This window comes from Octopus bimaculoides, chromosome 7 (genome assembly GCF_046866305.1).
Source record: "Octopus bimaculoides isolate indiv1 chromosome 7, ASM4686630v1, whole genome shotgun sequence".
In the NCBI taxonomy this organism is placed as follows: Eukaryota; Metazoa; Mollusca; class Cephalopoda; order Octopoda; family Octopodidae; genus Octopus; species Octopus bimaculoides.
The window spans coordinates 53,841,668-53,866,423 of NC_142934.1; the positions used below are offsets into that span (position 1 = coordinate 53,841,668).

The 24,756-nt window shown below is 32.9% G+C and overlaps 1 protein-coding gene across 2 annotated transcripts in view; it reads left to right on the forward strand.

Moving 5' to 3' along the window:
• Positions 1–24,756, forward strand: part of LOC106873978 (gamma-aminobutyric acid type B receptor subunit 2) — a 1,140,241-nt gene that overhangs the window by 524,556 nt on the left and 590,929 nt on the right. For both annotated transcript variants that reach the window (XM_089355293.1, XM_089355294.1), the window contains exon 4: positions 16,878–16,979. In XM_089355293.1, coding sequence (XP_089211419.1) covers positions 16,878–16,979 — 102 coding nt within the window. The remainder of the gene's footprint in view (positions 1–16,877; positions 16,980–24,756) is intronic.

Below are 24,756 nucleotides of genomic sequence, written 5' to 3' on the forward strand. Positions count from 1 at the left end.
ATATATATATATATATATATATTCTCCGTTTTTCCATTCTTCGAACTTTCTGTCTTTCCGACGAAGGGCTCCGCCCGAAAGTCATGCTCTCTCTCCTTCCTTTCCCGAGCATCCAATAACACTATCCGTATCACGTCCTCACTTCGTTGTTTTTTTGTTATTGTTTTTTGTGTTTTTTGGAAACTATATATATATACTGTTCATTAAAGCGGAAGATATCTTCACAAGCTGTTGCTCAGAGTTTTATGTGACTATTCGTCGGACAGTTGCGATGATAATGAAGGAAAAGTTGTGTGGATACATATAATATTACATAATAAAACATAATATAATGTAACAGAATATAATATAACACAATGTAATTATTGCTGTTCAACTAATATGCAATTGAATTTGATTGGATGACTAATTTCTAAATAGTAACATCGTGGTTTGGCTGCCAGAGTAGGTAAAACTTAAATGGTGGAATGAACAATAATTAATGATTAAATCGAAAAAGAAAAAAATAATGGGCAAAAGCGATTAAAAATGAACAGAATATAACCAGAAATAAGAATTGAAAATAATTAAAAGGAATAATAGGATTGTGAAATTAGGTATTTAGAAGTTGAAATTACAATAAGAGATTATAATAAAAGCTATAGATGAGAAATCAAATAAACAAGTAATATACACTGGCACAAATAATAGAAAAATATATATATACCAATATTAGAAGTCAGAATCAAAAGGTGGAGAAAGGGAAGGAGGTAGAAGAAATGAAGCAACTAAAGGGTTAGAAAAAGGAACTGAATACCAGGAGAAGAAAGAAAAAATACTATAGGATAGTACAAGAGTGGAAGAAAGAGGTTATTTTAACGCTACAGGTTCGAATCTTTAGCACCGAAAATATATTGAAATATTAATGACGGTAGGTTTAGAAGCTGCGGGGAAGTTCAACCATTCAGAGACAAACAAAGACCGTTAACTTTGCTTAAACATCTATTTGCAATAGGATGTCATAACTTTTGTCGTGATATATGTTGCTCTGGATCTTTCTCTGGTTAGTGTGTTGGGATTTGGTAGCATAGATCAGTCATTCAGATATCTAACTTTTTCTATCTAGTTGTCTTTCGTATATTCTTTCTTTCTCTTCTTCATTATTTCTTCTTTCTGCACAATTTTTATTTGTGTGTGTGAACGTAAATGTCGAACAATGAGAATGATTGCTTAAAACCACATTGAGGGATAAAGTTTACGAACCGCTGTCCTCTTAATAATAGCAGTCTGGAAGAAGAACTTGTATACAAGACCAAATTAATGGACCCCAACGGAACAACAAGGACATACAACGCAATGACGGGCAACTCGTTCAAGGAAAGATACACTATCCAATATAACATGAACATTGAAAGAAGGAAACGTAAGCTACCCTCAGATAACATGGATCATTAATGCTAAAGCCGAAAAATGCAGTGCGTGGGGTACCAAATATGAGGATTGTATTACTGAAAATAATTCAATCAAAATATAACAATTTAAATATTAGAGATGGATCCTTCCCTCACTGCATGCACAAGCAATATTTTACATTTTGACATTTCAAAGAAGAACCACCACCCATTCTGACTATCCACATATAGGAGACACATGCCCGTGATACAAAAACATACGAATATTACACACATACACAGGATATGACATATAATGAAACTCATCATTCAGCACAGTTTTTTTCCAAAGGTCAAACCCAATGAAAATAATCACCAAAAAGTTGTTACCCAAGATTCGCACCTCTTGATTTTTTGCTTTTGTTTACCAAATTTTCTCGCAAGGCTTTATCGTGAATACCCGTGATTCTTCGTGTTTTAGTCCAAAATGGATGCGAACACCAATATATCTGCCTTGAAAATTTGTTATATAAGCAAATTGATGTTTTTGTTAACATGAAACCAATGATAAACACTCAATGCGCAAATAAATCGTATGAGTGTGTGTATGCGCGCGCGCACGTTTCCATGTGCAAATTGAGTAATATTTTTCTGGTTAGTATAATTCTGAAGAGGAAATGGTATGTATTACTGAGAATCTTCCTGTTATATGCCTTTATACTCTATACGACTTAAATTCAAACAAACGTATAGCACGTGCAAAACTATCAATGTCAGCAACAACGATGAGGACAGTGACAGCGATGACGACTGTCATGTTGATGACAAATCTGACGACGTTTGAGCAACAACGAAACCGATAACAGTTCTTCAGGAACCAATTCAGCTGTGAATACTGTAATTATGACACAAGTCTCACACTATTCTGATAATAATCTGCTGCGTAAAGTATTTAGAATATTTTGTCCGTTTGTCGAACCCAGATTATCGGTTTAACGATATATTTGATATATAAGAACTTCATCGCGATGATGCAGCAGGTGCAGCATCAATTAAATTTCAACGATAGTTTGAACTCATATATTTATAACAAGTAGCATCTGTGAAAATTGGAAACCTTGTTATGGTAAATGATATCGACTAATGAGAAACATTTCCTTATTTGATGGCCGGGACTAAATCTCAACAGTGTCAAGTATTCCGCATATCAATTAATTTGTAGTTTTTGTCGACATCAGTAGTGATGGCGATATCATACTTTTGAATATAAACCATACGCAATTTTGACCAATTTTTGTTCTTGCACATTTCCATACAAACAATATATCATTAGATTGCCTTACGGAAATCAGAATTCATAATCTTAACTAGTCCAGATGTCTCTGGTATAAAGCAGACATCCAACGTGTGCGAGTTGAAAACCGGCATATATATATATATATATATATATATATATATATATATATATATATATATTATATTGCTTACACTAAATTGTTATTTAGATATTTAGAGGAAGTAAATTTACACTTTCAGTAATAATTGAAAGATTAATATTTAATTTGGCTTGAAAATTTACTAATTATTATTAAACTGCAGCGTGTCTGTGTTGCTTTGAACGCTCGCTAACCCAGATTAGTCTATCGAAGACGCGCACTTCTACAGCATGAGAACGTTCCAGCACACATTGCCAATGTGAGGGACTTGAGGTGCTAAAAATGCTACCACATCAAGACCTTACCACATCAGGTTACTATATTTTTCGAGCTAGGGTTAATTTCTTGCCGGTGTAGATGTTCAACGATATGGATGAGATTGAGAACGGTGCAAGAACATTTTGCCTCCAAACAAGCCGAATGGTATGAGCGTTGACTGAATCTTCTGACACACAAATGGCAACAGAAAAATAGGAAACGATGGAATATATTTTGAAGAAAAAACGCCTTTTCTGAGTAATATGAACTTTTAATCAAAGAATTATGAAAGAAGTCTTTCACTTAGTCTGATACATATGAATGTATGCGGAATAGACGAAAAAAGCATCTATTACATTATGGTAGGTACTACACAATCCAGCTACATAGCTAGAACAAACCATATATCATAAGATATATCTATATATGAATCCCAATAAGTTAAAAGAAGAATAATATTTTAGGGTTAAGATATACCTTGCTCTTATCCATTATTTAATTTCAGAAGCAGGCCAATAATCTAATCTTAGAAAAAAATATATTAATACATCGACAAGATAAATACAACTATGATTCCCTGTCACAGTCGAAATATCTAAATATTGTTCGACTGCGTAAAGCTCAAATTCGGCCGAAATTCCTCTTAATGTATGAATTCTAATCGTAAAAACAGTCAGTTTTCCTGTGCATTTTCAGACATGTCTTCATCTCTTATTACATATTTCTATCTATTCTTTTCGTGCACTGCTGTTCTGAGAGTCTAGTCCGACCCCCGAGTTCTTGGTGTAGTCTCTCATTGATTATCCGCGATCAACATAGTTGTTTTAAAACCAGTGTATGAATTGGAATGTCCTAATACCGTCCGACCATTTACATTGTCTCTCGCATTTGATACAGATGAATCATTCTCGCTGGAGGCTTCAATTTCTATCGGAAATTCTGTGTTCATAAGATCATGTAATGTTTAGAATGTTCACAATTTTTATATCTCTGTATTCTGTGCATATGGAAACAATGATTGCATGTCATTTAATTTCTTGCTAGCATTTTATTGCCAAAGGGAATCTGACAGAAATAAAACTCATTTAACTGGTTTAAAGCGAGTAATATACCGATGATTAAGTGTCCCCAAATACTCTTCCCATCGGGAACACATTGATACTGAGTGGCAATAAATTTTCTATATGCAGCTGATTTGACACGATTTCAAATAATGGAATTATACACTTTTGGAACAAGGATATAGTTTTATAAAATACTCTTGTACTAAACCAAACATAAATTATTATGCGTTCATTATCAAATTACTGAAATAACATGTATGTACAAATACATATATATGTACACACGCACGCACGAATATATATATGTGTGTGTGTGTGTGTGTGTGTGTGTGTGTGTGTGTGTGTGCTTGTGTGTGTGTATGTGTGTGGGTGTGCTTGTGTGTGTGTGTGTGTGTGTGTGTGTGTATTTCTGTATGTGTATATCTATAATATATCAGTGAAATATAATTTGGACAATCATGTAGAAGCTCCAGCTACTAGCTAGTATCGGAATGTGAATGATTTTTTCACTTGAAATCATATATTGCATTTTTTTTCCTCAGCTGGGTTTATGCTTATCCTGAAGAGCCAATAATTTCATATATATCTATATATATCCGAATTTGCATCATTGTACATAGAAGAATATATTAATCAGATTTTTACGCTTTGTTATTTAAGACTTTTGCAATGTTACAATTTTACACTATTGGAATAAAAAAAAATTAATTCATGAGATACGCAATCATGTGGTTTATGTTGTGACAGTGGTATCTCAGTTGACAACTGTAGTGAAATTGTTGTATTTATCCATTAAATACTGACCAATGGTCTTCAGTAGGCTGAAGCATGTGTGAGAAGAAAACACCTATGCTGAAGTACTGACAAATCTACAGTTACATTTCCCAGATTACAATTTACGAGCAATACCTACAATTATTGGGATGCTATGATATATATAACATATTGACTAAGTACCAATTTTGAAAATTAGACTCCTCAAAACAAGAAAAAACAGAAAGTAGGAAGCTGATTTAAAGACTACACTGGAACTGTAAAACCTTGTAAAACTTTCCAGAGGTTTATAATTTAAATATATATACACATATCTAGACATGCAACTATATACATGAAAATACATACATAAAGCAAAATATACAAATTTGTACGTACCCAGGCTCCGAAATGTGCCACACATACATACAAGCAAAGATACTCTGTTGATGTTGTTGATGTTCCAATGAAGGAGGCTTAGATCTAGGTTAGAAACCGGCTCTTTCTCTTTTCGCAAGAAATCTTCAAATAAAACTGAATAATCACTACATACACGCATGCAATCATGCATGCATGCATACATACATACATACATGCATACATACATACATACATGCATGTGTACGGGCATATATATATATATATATATATATATATATATATATATATATATATATAAACTGTTTGTTTTTTATGTTTTAGTTTTTATGCTTTCGTTTCTCATTGTGTTTAACGTTTTTTTATGTCCTGTACCCATATGTGCATATGTGTATACATATAGATGTAGGTATGTACATATATGTATGGATATATGCATATATAGATATATTATGTATATTATTATATGATCGAACGCCACACATCCTTTTCCAAGTAAGTTTTATCTTAATAATTAGTTTGCGCACTCTTCTAATATCTCATCTCTGTCTATGTCTCTCCCTCTCTTGTTCTTCATCCTTTCTGTTTTTCCCTCTCTCTCTTCTTCCTTGACTCTCTCGTCGCTGACACGTGATGAAAGGGGATCTATCTTTCTGTCTACTGCCTCCCTAAAGAAAAGACGTGCTTTTTTCTGTCTCATCTCTCAAGGCTCGTCTGCCAAGCGTTCATAATAATTTTTCTATTGTCTTGCTTGGCTCAACAGCCCTCACCGTTTGTTTGTACTGTCTTCTCACTGTCCTGTTCTTGTTAACATTTTCACCCTCTGCAAAAATCCCAAATTTTATTTAATTTGCTTTGCGGGAAGGACTGTTTCAACGAAATCGCGTATTGTCCTTGCTTTCGAAACGCGGAGTAGATGAAACAGGGACAAACGACGAAGGCGTATACTCTTTATCTTGCATGTCTCGTTTCTCTGTTTGTTTTTTTCGTTGTTCGAAAACTGGTCGTTTTCTATATTTTCGTTTTTATGTTTTCATTTCTCATTGTGTTTAACGTTTTTGATGTCCTGTGCCCATATGTGCATGTATGTATACATATAGATGTAAGTATGTATATATATGTATGGATATATGGATATATTTATATATTATTTATATTATTATATGTGCATATATATATATATATATATATATATATATATATATATATATCAGGATTCACTTTTCGTAATGAGATAAAAAAAAAAGCCAAGGCTGTGTACATTATACAGCATTTATAAATATTTATAAATGCTCTATAATGTACACAACCTTGTTTTTTTTTATCACAGTACGAAAAGTAAATCCTTTTATTCACACGCTGATATATGACCTACGTTGGACCCCTTATTCGCATAATCACCGAACCTGGAGCTTCACCATGATTTATCCACAGCACTTACTCAGCATTACCTGAAACCGCTGGGTCAAATTGACACCACTATCACTCACAACCTATGTATATATATATGTGAATGTACGTATGTATGTGGATATAAATTACAGATGAAATGCAGATCTAGTAACGTGTAGGTTATCGGTCGCACATACATAGTGTTTTGGATATACGCCCTTTTTCTTGCGTGGTAGAGTCCGGGAAAAATCTCCCTGCACATTACTTTGTGTTGAAGAACATGAAATGCCTTAGACCAGACAACACACTTCTGAATTACTGAAAATAGTATATATCTATATAGCGCCATTATTGTGGTTTATCTATATCATGTACTCGGATCATTACGAAAGCAAACGTATTGGGATTTATATACGAAGAGACCAAAACCTATTTCCTGACGAGCTGCGGCGTAACTATGTGGAAGAAAATTGAATTACGAATTGAAAGCACATCTAGTAATGAAAAAAGTGTCAATCGCAGTCGGACATAGTGTATGTGGTTTGTTTATGCGCTCAATTTGCTGATTTGTATGTGCTACGGATAATGTTTATCTTATCTGTCGCGTATATATTTATACTTAGTATTTCATAGAGATACGGATCTAAGGAAAAGCAAAACTGTGGTGGATTTTTTTTTTTTTTGCTTTTCATTTTGGCTGATCAAATATGATGTATCTGATTAAGTTCTCAGGATTCTCTTTTTAATTCAGTGAATGCCATTATTGGGACATCAGGAAATCTCCAGAGAAGCAATTAACAGGATCGATCAGGTTGAACGGACTGTAAAACTGTAACTATATATATATATATATATATATATATATATATATATATATATATATATCAAAAACGAAAGACAAGGTAGAACATGCTAAAATAATTTTATCATGAAATAAGATTTGTACCAGTTTCAGTCTTTTCAACTTTTTCAACTCAGCGTAAAGCAAGAAAAAACAATTAAATCAACAAAAATTCAAATGAAATATTTGGCAAATATTTCCATTGTCTTCAAATAGGTAGGGCATTTTCCTTTATTCTGTCTGTCTGTATGTCTGTCTGTCTCTCTTTTCCATTGTAAATGTTCTGTAGATATTATCAGCTCTGGAAAAATAGTGTTCATGAGTGCAAAGAAGTGTTGGTTCTGAAGTTTGGTGGTTTAAGCAGCAGCAGCAGTAGCCGGGGAAGGAGACGGTGAGGGACAAAAAGAAGTAGAAGAGGGACTATTCAGGGACAATGCAACCAATGATCAATGCATTAGCAAAGGATCATGTTTTCTCGTAAAATATATACCGTTTTAAATTCTTCCACAACAGATAACGCCATTAGAAGTATCTTAGAATAATACGCAAATATCAAAAACGATAGATATATTAAGAACAGTCATGAATTTACTTAGAAGAGTTCCTACCACTACTGCTACAACCACAACACGTCACTTTTAGGTCACTTGACCATGAATGAAGATCCCACGAGCAACCTCTACTACTGTGTCATACCACTCCTATCATATTCTTTTCTTTCTTCTTCGTCTACTACTACTACTACTACTACTACTACTACTACTACTACCACTACTACATATAATAATAATAATAATAACAATAATAATAATAATAATAATAATAATAATAATAATAATAATAATAATAATAATACTTCTTCTTCTTCTTCTTCTTCTTCTTCTTCTTCTTCTCCTTCTTCTTTTTCAATGTCTCCTTCGTCGTCTGCTGCTGCTTAAACCACCAAACTTCAGAACCAACATTTTTTACTTTTTTTTTTGCACCCATAAAAACTATTTCTTCAGAAGATCTGCTACTATCTACATTCAGAAAGAAAAAGAGAGAGAGAGAGAGAGAGAGAGAGAGAGAGAGAGAGAGAGAGAGAGAGAGAGAGAGAGAGTCAGAAAGACGGAGAATATCCTACCTATTTGAAGACTATGAACATATTTGCAAAGCACTTCGTTTGATTTTCCTTCAATTTAATTGCTTTACCTGTTTTTCTCTTAGTTGAAAAAGTTGAAAAGAGTGAAACCGGTGCAAAATGATAAAATTATTTTAGCCTTTTCTACCTTGTTTTATTTTTCTCATACATAAGAACTCATGTTATTTTTCAATAATCTACGTTATATATATATATATATCATTTCGCATTTGTCTTGCTTCTATATGTTGGTTCCCTGACGATGAATAGATGTGGAATTCCAGCAGCTCTTACTTCTTTGGAGTAGAGTGCACATATATTTTGAAACATATGGAGGAATTACAGGAACTTTTATTTATATGCGTCTTGCTCCATTTATTGTTATTATTCATATATATATATATATAAACATGTACGTATGTACGCATGTATATATATATATATATATATATATATATATATATATATATATATATATATATATATATATATATGTTTATGCACATGTATAAAACTACATATATCTCAACTACTTAAAGTAACACAAGCGATATATTTCTGATTATTACAATAAAAATTATGAATAAAGTCATTCTATATTAATAATTTTTGCTATATTCATGAATATCAAAATAGATTTCTTAAAGTTCATTTAGGGGGACAGTCCATATCAAGGGATGATGATTGCTCTCAATTAGGTTATAAGAGTAGATACATACACACATATATATACACAAATATACGTACATACATACATACATGCATACATATATTTACGTGCGTATGTGCGTGTGTATATATTTATATATACATGTATATATGTTTATCTTATCTTATAATTTATACATGTCACAGTACAAACACTATAAAACACAACAATAAAACGCAGTGAAATATTTCCTTCTTGTGTTTTAACGCTAGCAAAATCACATATTTACGCTCACTTAAACCTGGCATTTGATACACACACATTGCTGCATGCATGTATATGTGTGTATGCGCGTATCTGCGTAAGTTTTTATTATATATGTATATATGTGAGTGTAAGCGTGTGCGCACGTTATTATATATTAATGTGAGTCCTTATTTGTGAGAGTGTGAGAATTTGTACTTGCACGTGTGTGCATTCATATTTCACAATTCATGAGATATTTATGAAGATTGTTTTAATGCTAACAAATTAATACACGTCGTTCTTTTTGCCTAGTATTCTGCAATGTACTATCAAATGTAGCATTTAAATAAGATCGTATATATGTTGCTATAAATGAAACTACGGTACCATTTGAAATTAAACTGTTTTCATCCTGTTATTTTATTGCATTATATGTTACTTGATTAATTGGTTATAATGGTTGACTTCTATTACACCATAATTTATACCCCTATATCAATGGAGGGAAAGTGTTTATTTTATACTCTGGCATTTTATTGCCTCTAGGATTTCCCTATGCACTATCGTGTCAGTAATTTTTAGAAATATACAGAACACATATTTGAAGTTACAAATTTGCTGCTGTTGTTGCTGCTGCTGCTGCTGCTGCTGCTGCTGCTGCTGCTGCTGCTACTACTACTACTACTACTACTACTACTACTACTACTACTACTACTACTACTAATACTACTACACTTTATTGGACGCTTCATTATATTTATTTACTATGCTTTCACTTCATAATTTGTCACATGTTACCCATACTTTTGGTTGGTAATTCAAAGCCTTTCTATGATTATATAATGGCAAGCGAAATTTATTAACATCTGAAGTCAATACAGTTAATTACTTAATAGCAAACACATTTAGGTCTTAATTGTGAAGGAATTAACTACTCTAATTGAGAGAGAGCTTAATATGGTCTGTCGATTAAGCGGATCCCTTAATATATATATATATATATGTATATGTGTGTGTGACTCTCTGTGTGTGTCCGCGCGCGCCTGCTCTCTGTCTCTGTCACTGTATACATACATACACGTATGTATATGTGTGCGTATATAAATATACATATATACCTATATATATGTATATAACTTTCTTTCTAATTTGTGTTAACGTGTATAGAACAATATATCAGTTAAATAAAGTTACAATATGGTCTGGTTTTCACGATTTTTTTATTATTGTATTTTAAAAAACATTCTTACAATAACGAAATGTGTTAAACATTAAGAAAATACTTAATAATATTCATAATGTTCAATTAGCGCTTTCATACGTTCGTAGTAATCATCAGATTTGAAAATGTATTGATTGACAGTAGAGTTAAGTTCTTGATAACTGCAATAAAATGACTGACTTCATTTTTATACCGAAAAACTGCATTTGTCGAGTACGGTTTTGACCAATCAGCATGCAACTTAAACATCCATCACGGTTTGTCGAACGCACTGATATTGCTACCATAGATCTTGTCTTTATTTTAACCAATCGGCTAGCGGTTTACATGTAAATGGTTTTATGACTGAACAAACTCAGTTAATTTCGATGGTTTTTATTTAAATCGGTAGGAGTCTTCTGTAATTTCTTTATATTTATATGTTAACGATAGTTTTTAATCCACATCATCAACTGGTTGTTATATTATCGTTGCTATTTCCGTTTGAACATTTTCATGAGACGTTTTTGTTTTATCTTTCTTCCAACCTCACTTGTGTCATGTAGTTTGTAGAAATGAAAATTAGAAACACCTGAACACATGTTTCTATATGTTCGTTCAATGGAATTTGGCGAACATTAGTGTTTCGGATTTGTTGTCTGTGAACACGTGAGCGTTCCGATAATGCATTCCATGTCTCGCCAATAAATAGTTCCTCACAAGTAGAACTTTTAATGCAGTAAATCAAGTTACTGCTTTTGCAGTTCATATCTGCATTTGTGAGAATCTGCCCATTTTTTATCCGAATGGATTTATCAGGATGCTTCTGTTGACATGTTCCACATCTGTTATCATTAGACTTGGATCAGTGAATGTTTTAGTGTGTCCATGTTAATATTGCCTTTCTTAATAGTTTTTTTTTGGCTATGTGGTTGCCTTTTGCTGAAGATAAGAGTTTGATTAGTTATGTTTTTTTTTCACTTTGTTTCTTGATTGGTAAGTTTGTTTTGATGATGTTAAAAATGTTTAGGTGATGCGGATTGTGGTTACTATAAATGGTACTGTTTTCCGTTGATGGGCTCGTCTTCCTCGTGTTACCCTAAGTTGCTTTATAGGTATCGCTTTTGCTCGTTGTGTGCTATTTTCTATAAGTAGGAGAGGGTATTTTTGCTTGGGCAAATCCTTTGAGTTCTATAAGTCGTGTGTTTTTGGTATTTCGAACATATAGTACAAATTTTCCTGGCTTGAGAGTACGGGATGTTGCGTTTTGTGTGTGTTGGATGGCATGATTTGAAATTTAGACACTGGTGTGTATCTGTACTTTTGTAATAAATATCAATTTTGATGTTGGTGCTGCATTTAATAACCATTGTCAAGAAATGGTAATTGTGTGCTGCTCATTTCCCTTGTGAATTTGAAACTAAGGTGTATATTGTTGCGGAAGGTATTGAATTCTTCCAGATATTCTAGGGATTTGGTCCAAATCAGGAAAGAATCATGTGTCCTCCATATGCCTTCTAAATATCATGTCGTAGTTTACTTCAATTTTTTGTTATAGGTTTTTCTCCAAGTATCTCAATACTGAGTTCATGAAAACTGGAGCAAATGACGTTCCCGTAGCTGTGCCCCGAACTTGGATATAATATTCTCCGTTGAAAAGGAATGTATTGTTTTCGAGGATAGGGATGACCGCGTGCAGTATGAAGTTTACAGTAAATATACTGGGTATCTCTTTTCTATGTCTCTTGACCGAATACTTCATGGCAGAAATTCCTAAACCATGTGGAATGTTTGATATAAGTTTGTTACGTCAAAACAAACAGTGAATTGGATTCTGTTGTTTTGGGAAGAGACAAGAAATCAATGCCATCCCGAAAGAAACTGAGTATGTGACTGCATGGTGGTTTTATGATAAAGTCAATTAGGTTGCTCAGACGATGTGCAGGACACGCTGGACCAGCCATAATGGGTCTTAGTTGTCTTTTGGTTGTAGTAGTTTTATGTATTTACTACCTTGATTTCCTAGCATTTTTTATTTCTCGTTTATTTTAGGTAAACCATAGAATGCTGAATTTCGACTCAAAATTAGTAATATAGTACCCATTATTACGAGTGAGTGATTTATAATGTTTTCAGAATAAATGATTGAGTTTCTTCATGATGCGGTGGTCAGTATTTGAGGGCATTTCACGGTAGAATGTTATATCTTTCAATTGACCTTCAATGAGATCCCAGTAATATTCCGTATCTATTGTATCAATGACGCCCTCTTTATCCACTGGTTTGATGACAATTGTGTTGTCATTTTGAAAGCGTATAAGGGCAGACTTTTCTAGTTTTAAAATGTTTGGTCTGACGATGGTATGCCCCAGTGAGAATGTGGAGAGGATATCAATGAACTGATCTCGATGTGCATTTCGTCCTTTTGGCGGATTAAATTTTGATTAATTTTTTGCGAAGAATTCATCATTCTCATTAGTTTTTATCAGTAAAACTCCACAAGTCGTAGTTTCCCACTGACGTTTTGGAAATCTTTCTCCAATTCCAGAGGGTTGACTGTAGTTGTAGGTATGAATTTAAGTCCTCTCATCAATAATGGAAGTTCGTCACTGTCTATATTACTTTTTGACAGATTAAAACTTTTAGGGACTATCCTCTCAGTTGTTCCAGAGGTGTTTCCCCTTGGACTTTTCTTTCGCCGGTCTTTACTTCCCTGACCTAAAAAGATAGATTTTTTTTGCCTATTATTTCTTCTATTATTAACATCATTTTTGTGGAGAGGATTGTATTTTGTTTGTGGTATTTGGTTAGGTATGTTTTATCTCTTGTTCCTATGTGTGGGTACATTATTTATATTTTCAGCCTGGTGAAAATGTTGGGGGCTTATGTGGCCGTCTAGTATGATGTTTTTGTTGATTCTAATAGGTGAGTTTTGTTGAGGTCTTGAATGTGATTTCTTCCCGATTTTTTTTCGTCTAATAATTTGATCAAATGAATAATTGCTTTGTTTATGGTATTCTTGTATCTTACCTGTATTGGTATGTTTCTAAAAAGTTCTTACCGTAGTCCCTTGATGTTGACTGTTTTTGTTGCTGCGTGTTATCGTGAATGTTGTGTTGGTTAGGTTGCTTTTTTTATATTTCGTTTATATGGTACTGAGATGCCATTACCCTAGTTTCCAGTACATTTATCAAGGAACAATTGGTGTTTTTTGCTATAAATATCTTGATTTACTTTCCTCTTTTGTAATATCTTTAATTCACATGTATTTCATTTTCTCAGCTATGTATTCCGTAGATATTTTCGATATCATCTCGATAATTTCATTGCTCACTATTTCGTATTTTGTCATGAATCGAGACTCATTAATTAGATTGATAGAGATGTCTGCCCTCAATATTCACATAGTCAAAACCCATCACAGTCTTGTTTCTTCCTCCAGTACTCCTATAATTTCTTTAATTAAGAATTTACGGGAAAGTATGGATACGTCTGACTCAATCAAATCTGTGTATATCTCAATATACTTGTTTACATTTCTATGTCTTCCAGAAATGTTGTTTACGTATATTAAGATGATTTTTCCATGTCGTCCAACTATGTTTTTTTTTTCTCGATAGGCTTCTTTTTCTAAATTTATTTCGGTACGATCCTTTATCTATCCTGGATGTATTAGGCTTTCTCTTAGTGTTTTACCACTTCTGATAGGGTCTCAGATAATTCCTTGATTTCTGAATGAAAATTTGAACATGCATTGTCGATTGTTTTTCCAGTTCCTGCAGGGTAGTCGCTTGTGTTTCCATTATTGAGATAAGTGTTGACAATTCGCTTGGTATCTCTTCTGTGTCCGATTCTGTGGATTCTATTTGTTGTTTATTAGGCGTGTTTGCTTATACACAATACAAGCATATTTTTTTCGAATATATGTAAATGTGTATGTTAGGTTGTTTCGCCTGAAATGACGTACTAGAAAGGTAACAATAAAATGTTTCAGAAGTATTAAAGAATTGATTTATTTAATTAGAGTATGATACATGTTAATTTATAACGTTTACCTAACGTTTGTCTATGTGATATATTCCCTCTTTGCAAAAAAAAAAAAAATAATAATAATAATCTTTTCCTGTGATAAACTATCCGAATGCTTCAATTTCTCTTCCGTATTTAAGAATATTTTATCACTTATTAAAAGCTCAACATGCTTAGATAAGTGATGATCAATAGGAGAGATATCAGGGGAATAGGGATTATGTTGCAAAATCTCATATTTGCAACTTTGGGACCGTAGCTTGAGGACTGTGAGGACGTGTATTGTCATGAGGCAAAATTTGGCCATCTGCATTCACTAGTCTGGGTTGCTTCTTTTTCGAAATCTCATGCATACAATCAATTTCCTGGCAATACGATGTTGCTATTACCGTTTTTCGTTGTTGCAAAAATGGATAATGAATAATTTGCTTCACAGACCACTATACAGTGACCACTAACATTTTAAGGTACAATGGTGGGTTTGGGTAGTGCTTAGGTGACTCCCCTGCATCTAATCACTGTCCTGTTCTCTTGCCGTTATTAAAGAGTAACCATTTCTTATTACAATAATGATTTGATGCAAAAATGGTCCTTTTCCAGTCGAGAAAGCAATAAGGAGCACACTTCGAGGCGTCTGCTTTTTTTTTTCCTTTTTCTTTAATCTCGTTCAGCTGATGTGCAACAAACCTATCCGTTTTCTTGACTTTTCCAATATTTTACTGGAGTCCAAAAACGGCTGTGCGAGATGTTTGGAGTTCTGATGAAAGTTTCAAACCTTTGTTTCGATTCCCAGATCGGGTGCTGTGTGTGTTTATTGAGCGAAAACACCCAAAGCTCCACGAGGCTCCGGCAAAGGGTGGTGGCGACCCCTGTTGTACTCTTTCGCCCTAACTTTCTTTCTCTCTTTCTTCCTGTTTCTTGAGTAAAGCTGCGATGGACTGGCGCTGGTGTGGAACACATACGTCATAGAAACCGGGAAACCGGGCCCATGAGCCTGGCTAGGCTTTAAAAGGGCGCATAAATAAAAGAATAGTGCACACGCACGTGTTGAAATTGAGTGAGTAGGCTCACAGAAATTCATAAAATAGTTAGCTTTGGATTGATCAGTTTCTGGACCAGTCTAATAACTTTTCCTCATTAGCAAGGCATACTGAGGGAAATAAATAAGATATTAATACACACCTACAGGAAAGCAAACGCAAAGCTACGATTACATACAAATACCATAAATATATGTGCATCGAATTTCGTAGTCAACTTCATCACTTTTGTCAGAGTACCATAGAAATGACTAGACTGTCCCGAAGTGAATGGAAATTATTCAATTATAATAGTCAAGGATAAAATCGTTAAAGATTTTATCAGTGGCCAGCATGTAATATATACCTATTAAGGTGAATTAATATACAGAGATCTATAATAGTAAAAAATACATTTATAATTAAGGGCATAGGAGTGACCTTGCCTATGCTGAAAAAAGACACTAAATCGTCAATCCAGTTTTATAGTACAAACGCGTTGAAATCGAGGGAGTGTGCTCACAGAAATTTATAAAATAGCAAGGCATACTGAGGGAAGTAAATGAGATAACTATACATACCCACAGGAAAGCAAACGCTTTATAGACACATATATGTGTGTTCATGAGTGTGTGTATGTGTGTATCGATGTTGAAATAAGGTTAATTGATCAAATAGCCTATGGAAAAAAATATGTATATCTGTATACATCAACATTTACAGATTCGTATGGGTGTATATAGATTAAGCTTATGAATCAAGGAAAGCTTGTTTTCTAGAATACGATTTACTGTTCTGGTACAATTTTAATCTTTAATACATCGTTATATTGATTATATTATGAAAAAAATCTATTTTCTTATATAGTTTTGAAATCATATTCTTACAATATACGTGATACCAATACAACATTTCTTTGATTCTGGAAATTTAATCTAACGGGAATTTTCTTTAAAATTTCTGAATATATGTACGTATTTTCTTTGTGTATGTGCTTCAAGAAGTTATACAAATAGTTGTAGCTTACGCCACAAAATATTTGTCGTTCTTGTTTGCGTCAAGCATTTTCTTATTTTTATATAAAAACTTATTTAACATTATGTATATGTTTTTCATTGCAGTCGATCAACAGATTGGTGAGTTTACTTGAAAAGAACAACATTACTATTATAAAAGTACAGAGCTTTGCCGATGATGCTGATACAGCACTGCAAAATTTAAAGGTAATCACACTTCTTGCCTTCAAATTCTCTTATGAATTACAATACACAAACACGAGAAGATGACACAATCTCCAATATAGAACTTCTAGTGTTTTTATTATGAATGATAATACGCAAGAAATTGCGATTGTAATCATGAATCCCCATACAAACAAATACCTATCCCCATACATTTATTATTATTATCATCATCATCATCATCATCTTCATTATTATTATTATTACTATTATTATTATTATTATTATTATTATTATTATTATTATTATGAAGGTAATGAGCTTGCACAATAGATTGCATGCCGGGCAAAAAGCTCAGCAGAATTTTATCATATTTAACGTTCTGTGTTCAAATTCTGCCGAGGTCGACTTTGCCTCTCCTCCTTTTGGGGGTCAATAAATTAAGTACCAGTGAAACACTGGTGTATATGTGAGCGACTAGTGCCCTCCCTGAAATTCCAGGCCCTATGCCTATAGTAGAAAGGATTATTATTAATATTAATGAGGAAATATCGCCTAGTGGTGAGTGTGCTGATTTCTAGATGACGGTTTCAATTGCTAGACCGGGTGGTGCGTTTACTTCTTGAGCAAAAGCATTCATCTCACGTTGCTCTTTGATCATTTCGACACCTTACGCGTGGTACAGCGAGCCTTTCTTCGGTCAAAATCGATTTTATGGAGGGAGTGAGGTTATCAATAGTAAACCGATTCTGTGGATAGCGATTTACTATTATTATTATTATTATTATTATTATTATTATTATTATTATTATTATTATTATTATTATTATTATTATCATTATTTTTCAGTAGTCATATTTTTATCCCGCGCTTTCACTGCGTTACCGAGTGAAGCTCTGCGTGCCTTGGGTATGTGATGTGCTGCGGTTTATTGTGATGCTCTCATTTTGACTGTATTGAAATTGATTTACGTAGGATGTGTGCGGTGCCTAGTAGTACTATTGTGTTTGCATGTTATATATACGTGTCAGTCCTGGTGCTTTGTTAAGTTTTTGCCTAAATATTTTTTATCATAACTAATGCGCCTCCTATGATAGGAATTGCTTCCGTTTTTAGATTCCACGTTTGTGTTACTTCTATTTCCAGGTTTTTGCTCCCAGGTCTCCGTTTCTTTTAAAGAAACATTGACATCTGTTGGTATTGATACATCAATTAGAAAACATTTTAATCTTGATGATCTCTGACAATTATATTCGGTCTATTGGCCTTAATTTCTCTGTGTGTATTGGCATATCCCAGAGTATGGTTGTTTCTTATCTTCTGTGACCTTTTCTGGTGTGTGCCTATACCATCTTTTTTCTGTGGTTATACCATAGTGTTGGCATATCTTCCAGTTTATTTAGCTCCCATTAATCCAAAATTTGCCATGAAGGGGCTTTTCTTGCCATCATTTTATCATGATCCGATACAGTTCTAGTTTTAGTTTGGATTTCAATTGTTCTACAGCTTTTGTTATTTCTTCTTTTCTTCATAGTTGTTAGGTGCTGTGATTCATCTTTTGTATTCGTCAGCTTCCTTAAAAACTGCAAAACAATTTTCTTTTTTTTATTCGTGTTTTGTGGCTATTTGTATTACTTTTCCTTGCAATTGATGTAGATATTTCTGTAGTCCTATGGTTGTTATTTTGTAATTGCTTTATAGCTGTATGATACCTCTACCAGGTCTTGTGACAGAGTCCTATATATCCGGTTCCGGTTTGCTGGTTTACGTCAGATATCATATGAAAAGGAATATGGGGCTGGAAAAGAGGACACTGTCAGATAGAGTATATGAGCAAAGATGGAAGGAAGTGATGAAAAAGGTGGGTGCTAGTTGCCCAAATTAACCATCGAAGAAATAAAGTGATCTGCTGGGCCTTATAGGATGCGCGGTTGGAGAATTTAATTTCTGTGTAATTTTAAATTAATGACCAAAAACCGATCAGTTTAAGTTCTTTAAATTTTTTATCAAGCTCTCATTAATTTTAATTTCATTTATTAAATTGTACATAATCGTAAAAACCAAAATATGTATATAATCACGATCTCATTCATTTTGTGTTATTGTCTGTCCTGTGCCGTCCTCATACGGAGCCATTGCTACTCCAGATTGATGACGAGCAAAGACTCAGAGACATGTTTCTAGATGCATGCTTAGCTGCGTGGATGTGCTTGTCTCCCCCTTGTAAACATAATGACACAGGAAACGTGTCAAGGCTGACAGGAAGTGGTGATGCTTCCTAGGGCTATATAGCAGTGGTATTATTCCCTTCATGGGACTGTCACATTAAGTTGACAGCATACAACTACTTTATATTTATATATATATATTTATATATATATATATATGTGTGTGTGTCTGTGTGTGTGTGTGTGTGTGTGTGTGTGTGTGTGTATGTATGTATGTGTATGTATGTATGTGTGTGTGTGTGCGTACAATTGGAATGGCAAGGATATGTACGAAAACAATATCTATCAGAAAGACTATAACCTCAGCTTTTTAATAACTTACTACACTATTTACTCTTCTTATCCTAATTGAGAAACAATTTAAACCTTTTGCTATTAAAAGATTATAATATTCCACTTAACTTTGAACGACTGTAACTTTGGCAAATGTCTGTTATGATTCTAAAAGTATCTGTTCCCTTTCATTTGGAAACAAACAAACAACAGGTGACTCATCTTTGAGTATACTGTCACATGTAGTAGTACCGGCTTTAGGCTAATGAAGTTGTTTCTATAAATTGTGTCCCCTTACCAGTTTAAAGAGAAGGGGCCTGGCCGTAGGAGGAATTTTATTTACTAATTCAGTAGATTCTAGTCATTGGGGTGAAAGAAGCTTTACCTGGATGCAATTTACTTATATCTGTGGTTTTTACTTATGTAAAAATGTGCTCTACTGTTCAATCAATCCATTTTCATTTATTCGATATTCTGCACTCACGCACACAATGATCTTCACCAGAGACATCATTTTTTTTTTATGAAATAACGATTCACAATTAACAAAACTACGATTTGCTCCAAGATTCATTGCTTTTCTCTCAATTATCAAACATAAATTATAAAACATGCACTTATATGGTATAGTTACATAAATCTTTCACAATGGATGTTTGTCATTGGAGTAAATAATGTGGTGAAGAAAGATATAAAATGCACTAATCCGAAAAATATGATATTGTTCAAAAGTTATATATCCCTGTAGTTAAATCTGAGCTTTCTTGTATCCTTACTCTTATTTCAAAGAATATTACTTAACGATTTCATATAATGTGATTGTGTTTTGTCCCACTAAAATAGTTTTGTACAAATAAATAATTGAATATATATATATATATATATATATATATATATATATATATATATATATATATATATATATATATATATATTGGTAGAAAGGGCAACAAAAGAAAGAAAGACAACTCGATATTATGTAAATAGACGAATTTATCTGTAAACATATGTGACTCTTCGAGTTTCGGATGCCGGGGTTCAATGACCAGAGATGGCGATGTGAGTTCCCACCCCGGCAACTGAAACTCGGTGTTTTATGATGGCTATCGAATAAGTGTCACATATTTTTACGGATATATATATATATATATATATATATATATATATATATATATAAATTGTAAATGTAAAAATAAAAACAAAACACAAAGGATTCTGCGGTACACATGTTTCAAGCTTTATAGTGGTTACATCTGTGTATAATTGACCGTATAAAGCTATCTTCAGCCGCAAATGTATTCTCTCCCGAGAATTATATCACATAGAAGTTAAAGGCGGAAGAAAGATGAGATATAAGAGGTGAGGTTCCGTTTGGTATTTTGTATTGCAATATACCTCGTAGAATTCTTAATTTGATATATTTATACATAATTTCCTCGGTACTCTGGAATCCGTCCATACCTGTGTATTTTTCTTCTTAGCATTTTATATTCCTTATTTTATTTCTTATTTTATATTATTATTTCATTTTTGTTGTATTGTTTTAACCACCAACTTATTCCCTCCTTTAACACTACCCTTCTAACTAATATTAAATAGTACTGTTTACTTAGCGTTCACTACACACTGAATTGTGACAAGGTATGGACGGATTCCGGAGTACCGAGGGAATTATGTATAAATATATCAAATTAAGAATTCTACAAGGTTTATTGCAATACAAAATACCAAACGGAACCTAACCTCTTATATCTCATCTTTCTTCCTCCTTTAACTTCTATGTGATATAATTCTTCGGAGAGAATACATTTGCGGCTGAAGATAGCTTTATACGGTCAATTATACACTGACGTAACAACTATAAAGCTTGAAACACGTGTACCGCAGAATCCTTTGTGTTTTGTTTTTATTTTTACATTTACAATTTATTCATTCACCCCGACCACGAGCTGGCATACACAGGTGCTTACAATTATCAAGTATTACCTCTAAGATTTACTTTACCTACGTATATATATATATATATATATATATATATATATATATATATATATATATATATATATATATATCAACTATGAAGGAACTACACGCGTTTCAGTTTTGGAAGATTTTATATATATATATATATATATATATATATATATATACAAGAATAAGGGCAGAGAATCGTCAATTAATAATAGAATTAATAATTAACAATTCCGCCAAGTAGTTCAGTATGAAAAAAACCTTTATCGGTAAGACTATTTATCATTATAAATATACAGGGATTAGCAATTGAGTTGCTTCTCCAACATACTGAAAATTTAGAAATAGCAGTCAAAGAACTACTGATTCCAAACTACAAATTTTCTCTAGATTTCTTTGAGGTGAGGTGCCTGAACTCGCTAGCCGATGAATTCGTAAGTGCCTTTCTTATCGTTGATTTTTGGTGTCGCATGGCCAAAGATTACCGTGAATTTTTTTAGAGACACTTTCAAATTTATCAGAATATTGAGGCTGAAGATTTGAATAGTGAAATTTCTATTCACTTAACCATGAACCGATTCGTATCCAATTAACTAAAAGCTTGGCTTGTTTACGCTTTTCCCTCCGGTTTTTTGTTCTGTGTGCCATAAATATCGCCATCCACTTTAGAGAAAATTTGTAGTTTGGAATCAGTAGTTCTTTGACTGCTATTTCTAAATTTTCAGTATGTTGGAGAAGCAACTCAATTGCTAATCCCTGTATATTTATAATTATATATATATATATATATATATATATATATATATATATATATATATATATATATATATATATATATATATATATATATATATATAAAATCTTCCAAAACTGGAACGTGTATAGTTCCTTCATAGTTGATAATTTTAATTTTAACTTAATTAGGAGTTAATTAAGGATGTATGTCTTATACCCTGCTGGTATACTGGTTATATCCTTTAAAGTATTACTTCGTGATGTGCTAATTGATACCACGAGTTTGCCTTCAGATATGCTCATTAGGTTATTTTTTTGTATTATCTAATATAGAATACCCCAATATCTTTTAATCACCAAAACTGAATTATTATTGATTTCTATTATATATTTTATATATTTCTTGATAAATGTATAAATATATGATAATCAATACCCCACTGTACGATATGCAGGCGCATCTAATGCTAAAGGGTTGTACCTGATTGATTTGGTAATCCGTTTTCTCAAATCATCTAAATTACACACACACACACACACACACACACACACACACACACCCACACACACACACACAAACACACACGCATACACACACACACACACACACACACACACACACACACACACACACACACACACACATATATATATGTATATATATATATATATATATATATATATATATATATATATATATATATATATATATATATATATATATATATTTATAGGCACGGGAGTGACTGTGTGGTAAGTAGCTTCCTTACCAGCCGCATAGTTCAGGGTTCATTCCTACTGCGTGGCGTCTTGTGCAAATGATTTTCACTATAGCCTCAGGCCGATCAAAGCCATGTGAGTTGATTTGGAACGCGGAAACTGAAAGAAGCCCGCCGTATATATATATATATATATATATATATATATATGTATGTATACATACATATATATATATATATATATATATATATGTATATATATATATATATATATATATATATATATATATATATATATATATATATATATATATATATATATATATATACATATATATATGTGTGTGTGTGGGTGTGTGTGTATGTGTGTGTGTGTGTGTATGTTTGGGTTTGTGTGTCTGTATTTGTGCACTCCACTTTCACTTGACAACCGATATCGGTGTGTTTGCATCCCCGTACCTTAGCAGTTCGGCAAAATAGACCGATATAATATGTACTAGGCTTACAAAGAATAAGTCCCCTGACCGATTTGTTTGACTAAAAAAAAAAAAATAAAAAAAAAAAGATTATATAATACAAACAATTGGCTATATACATGTTGTAATTTAGTCATCCATAGACTGATATATTTCGGAATAAAATTCCTTCTTCATATATTCTTAGATAGAGTCGCTGCTATAATGGATTTTCCAACGGCTTTTCTTTTTAATTATTTTTTGAAGCGCCTTGGCAGTGGTTTCACGAAGCACCTTCCGGAATTCCTCATGAGAAATGCATGAGGTCAGCCAGGTCTCAATCTCGTGTGTGCTGGTACATCCGTAGCACTGCTTCTAAGTTATGTATTATACGAGCAGCTTCTATTGTTTTCCTTCTTTTTTTCCCTTTTTTATTATAAAGTACAGATGAGTATATTATCAAAAATAAACCTACACACATCCAGTTGTAGCTAGATAATATATATACATATTACCAACCTCCATTCTGTTGTTAATTTGGGGTCCTAGGTGTGTATGGGTATAGCTTCCTTAATTCTTAATTATTTAGCTACATCTGGATGCGGGTAGGTTCAGTTTTTATAAAAATGCTCATCTGTAGTTTATAACAAAAAAAAAATGGGGGAAAAAAGAAGGGGAAAAAAGGAAACTGCAAGTACAACACATAACTTAGAATTAGCACTGCAGATGTACTAGCACACACGAGATTTAGATATGGCTGACCTCACACATCTCTCATGAGGAATTCCGGAAGTAGCTTCATGAGACCACTGCTGAAACGCTTCAAGAAACAATAATAATAAAGAAAAGCTGTTGGAAAACCGATTATACCAACGACTCCATCTAAGAATATCTGAAGAAGGAATTTTATTCCGAAATATCATATCAGACAATGGATGACTAAATTACAACAGGTATATAGCCCATTGTTTGTATTATAGTGCATTGTTGTACCATTCAAAATGTTAATCCTTACACACAATACACAATGCTTCAAGCGAACTACAACACTTTCCTAAAAGAATAGAATATATATACATATGTATATATATGAATATATATATATATATATACATATATATATATATATATATATATATATATATATATATATATATATATATATATATATATATATATGAGAAATAATTAAATGGATACAGAATATGGTGACTTCTTCAATCTCAAGAATTATTTCCTCTTTCTTTACAAATGTAGGCTACTTATGCGGTTGTTACGACCTAAACGTGTTTCCACTGCGCAAAGTACGGGAAGTTGCGAATTTACTTGTTTGTTAGTCAGGTTTAAGAGAGAGGTAGTAAGAAGTTGTTTTGAAGCTGAAATCTGATCTCTCTGTAAGCTTGTTCAGTATTATATATATGCACAATTATTATACTGG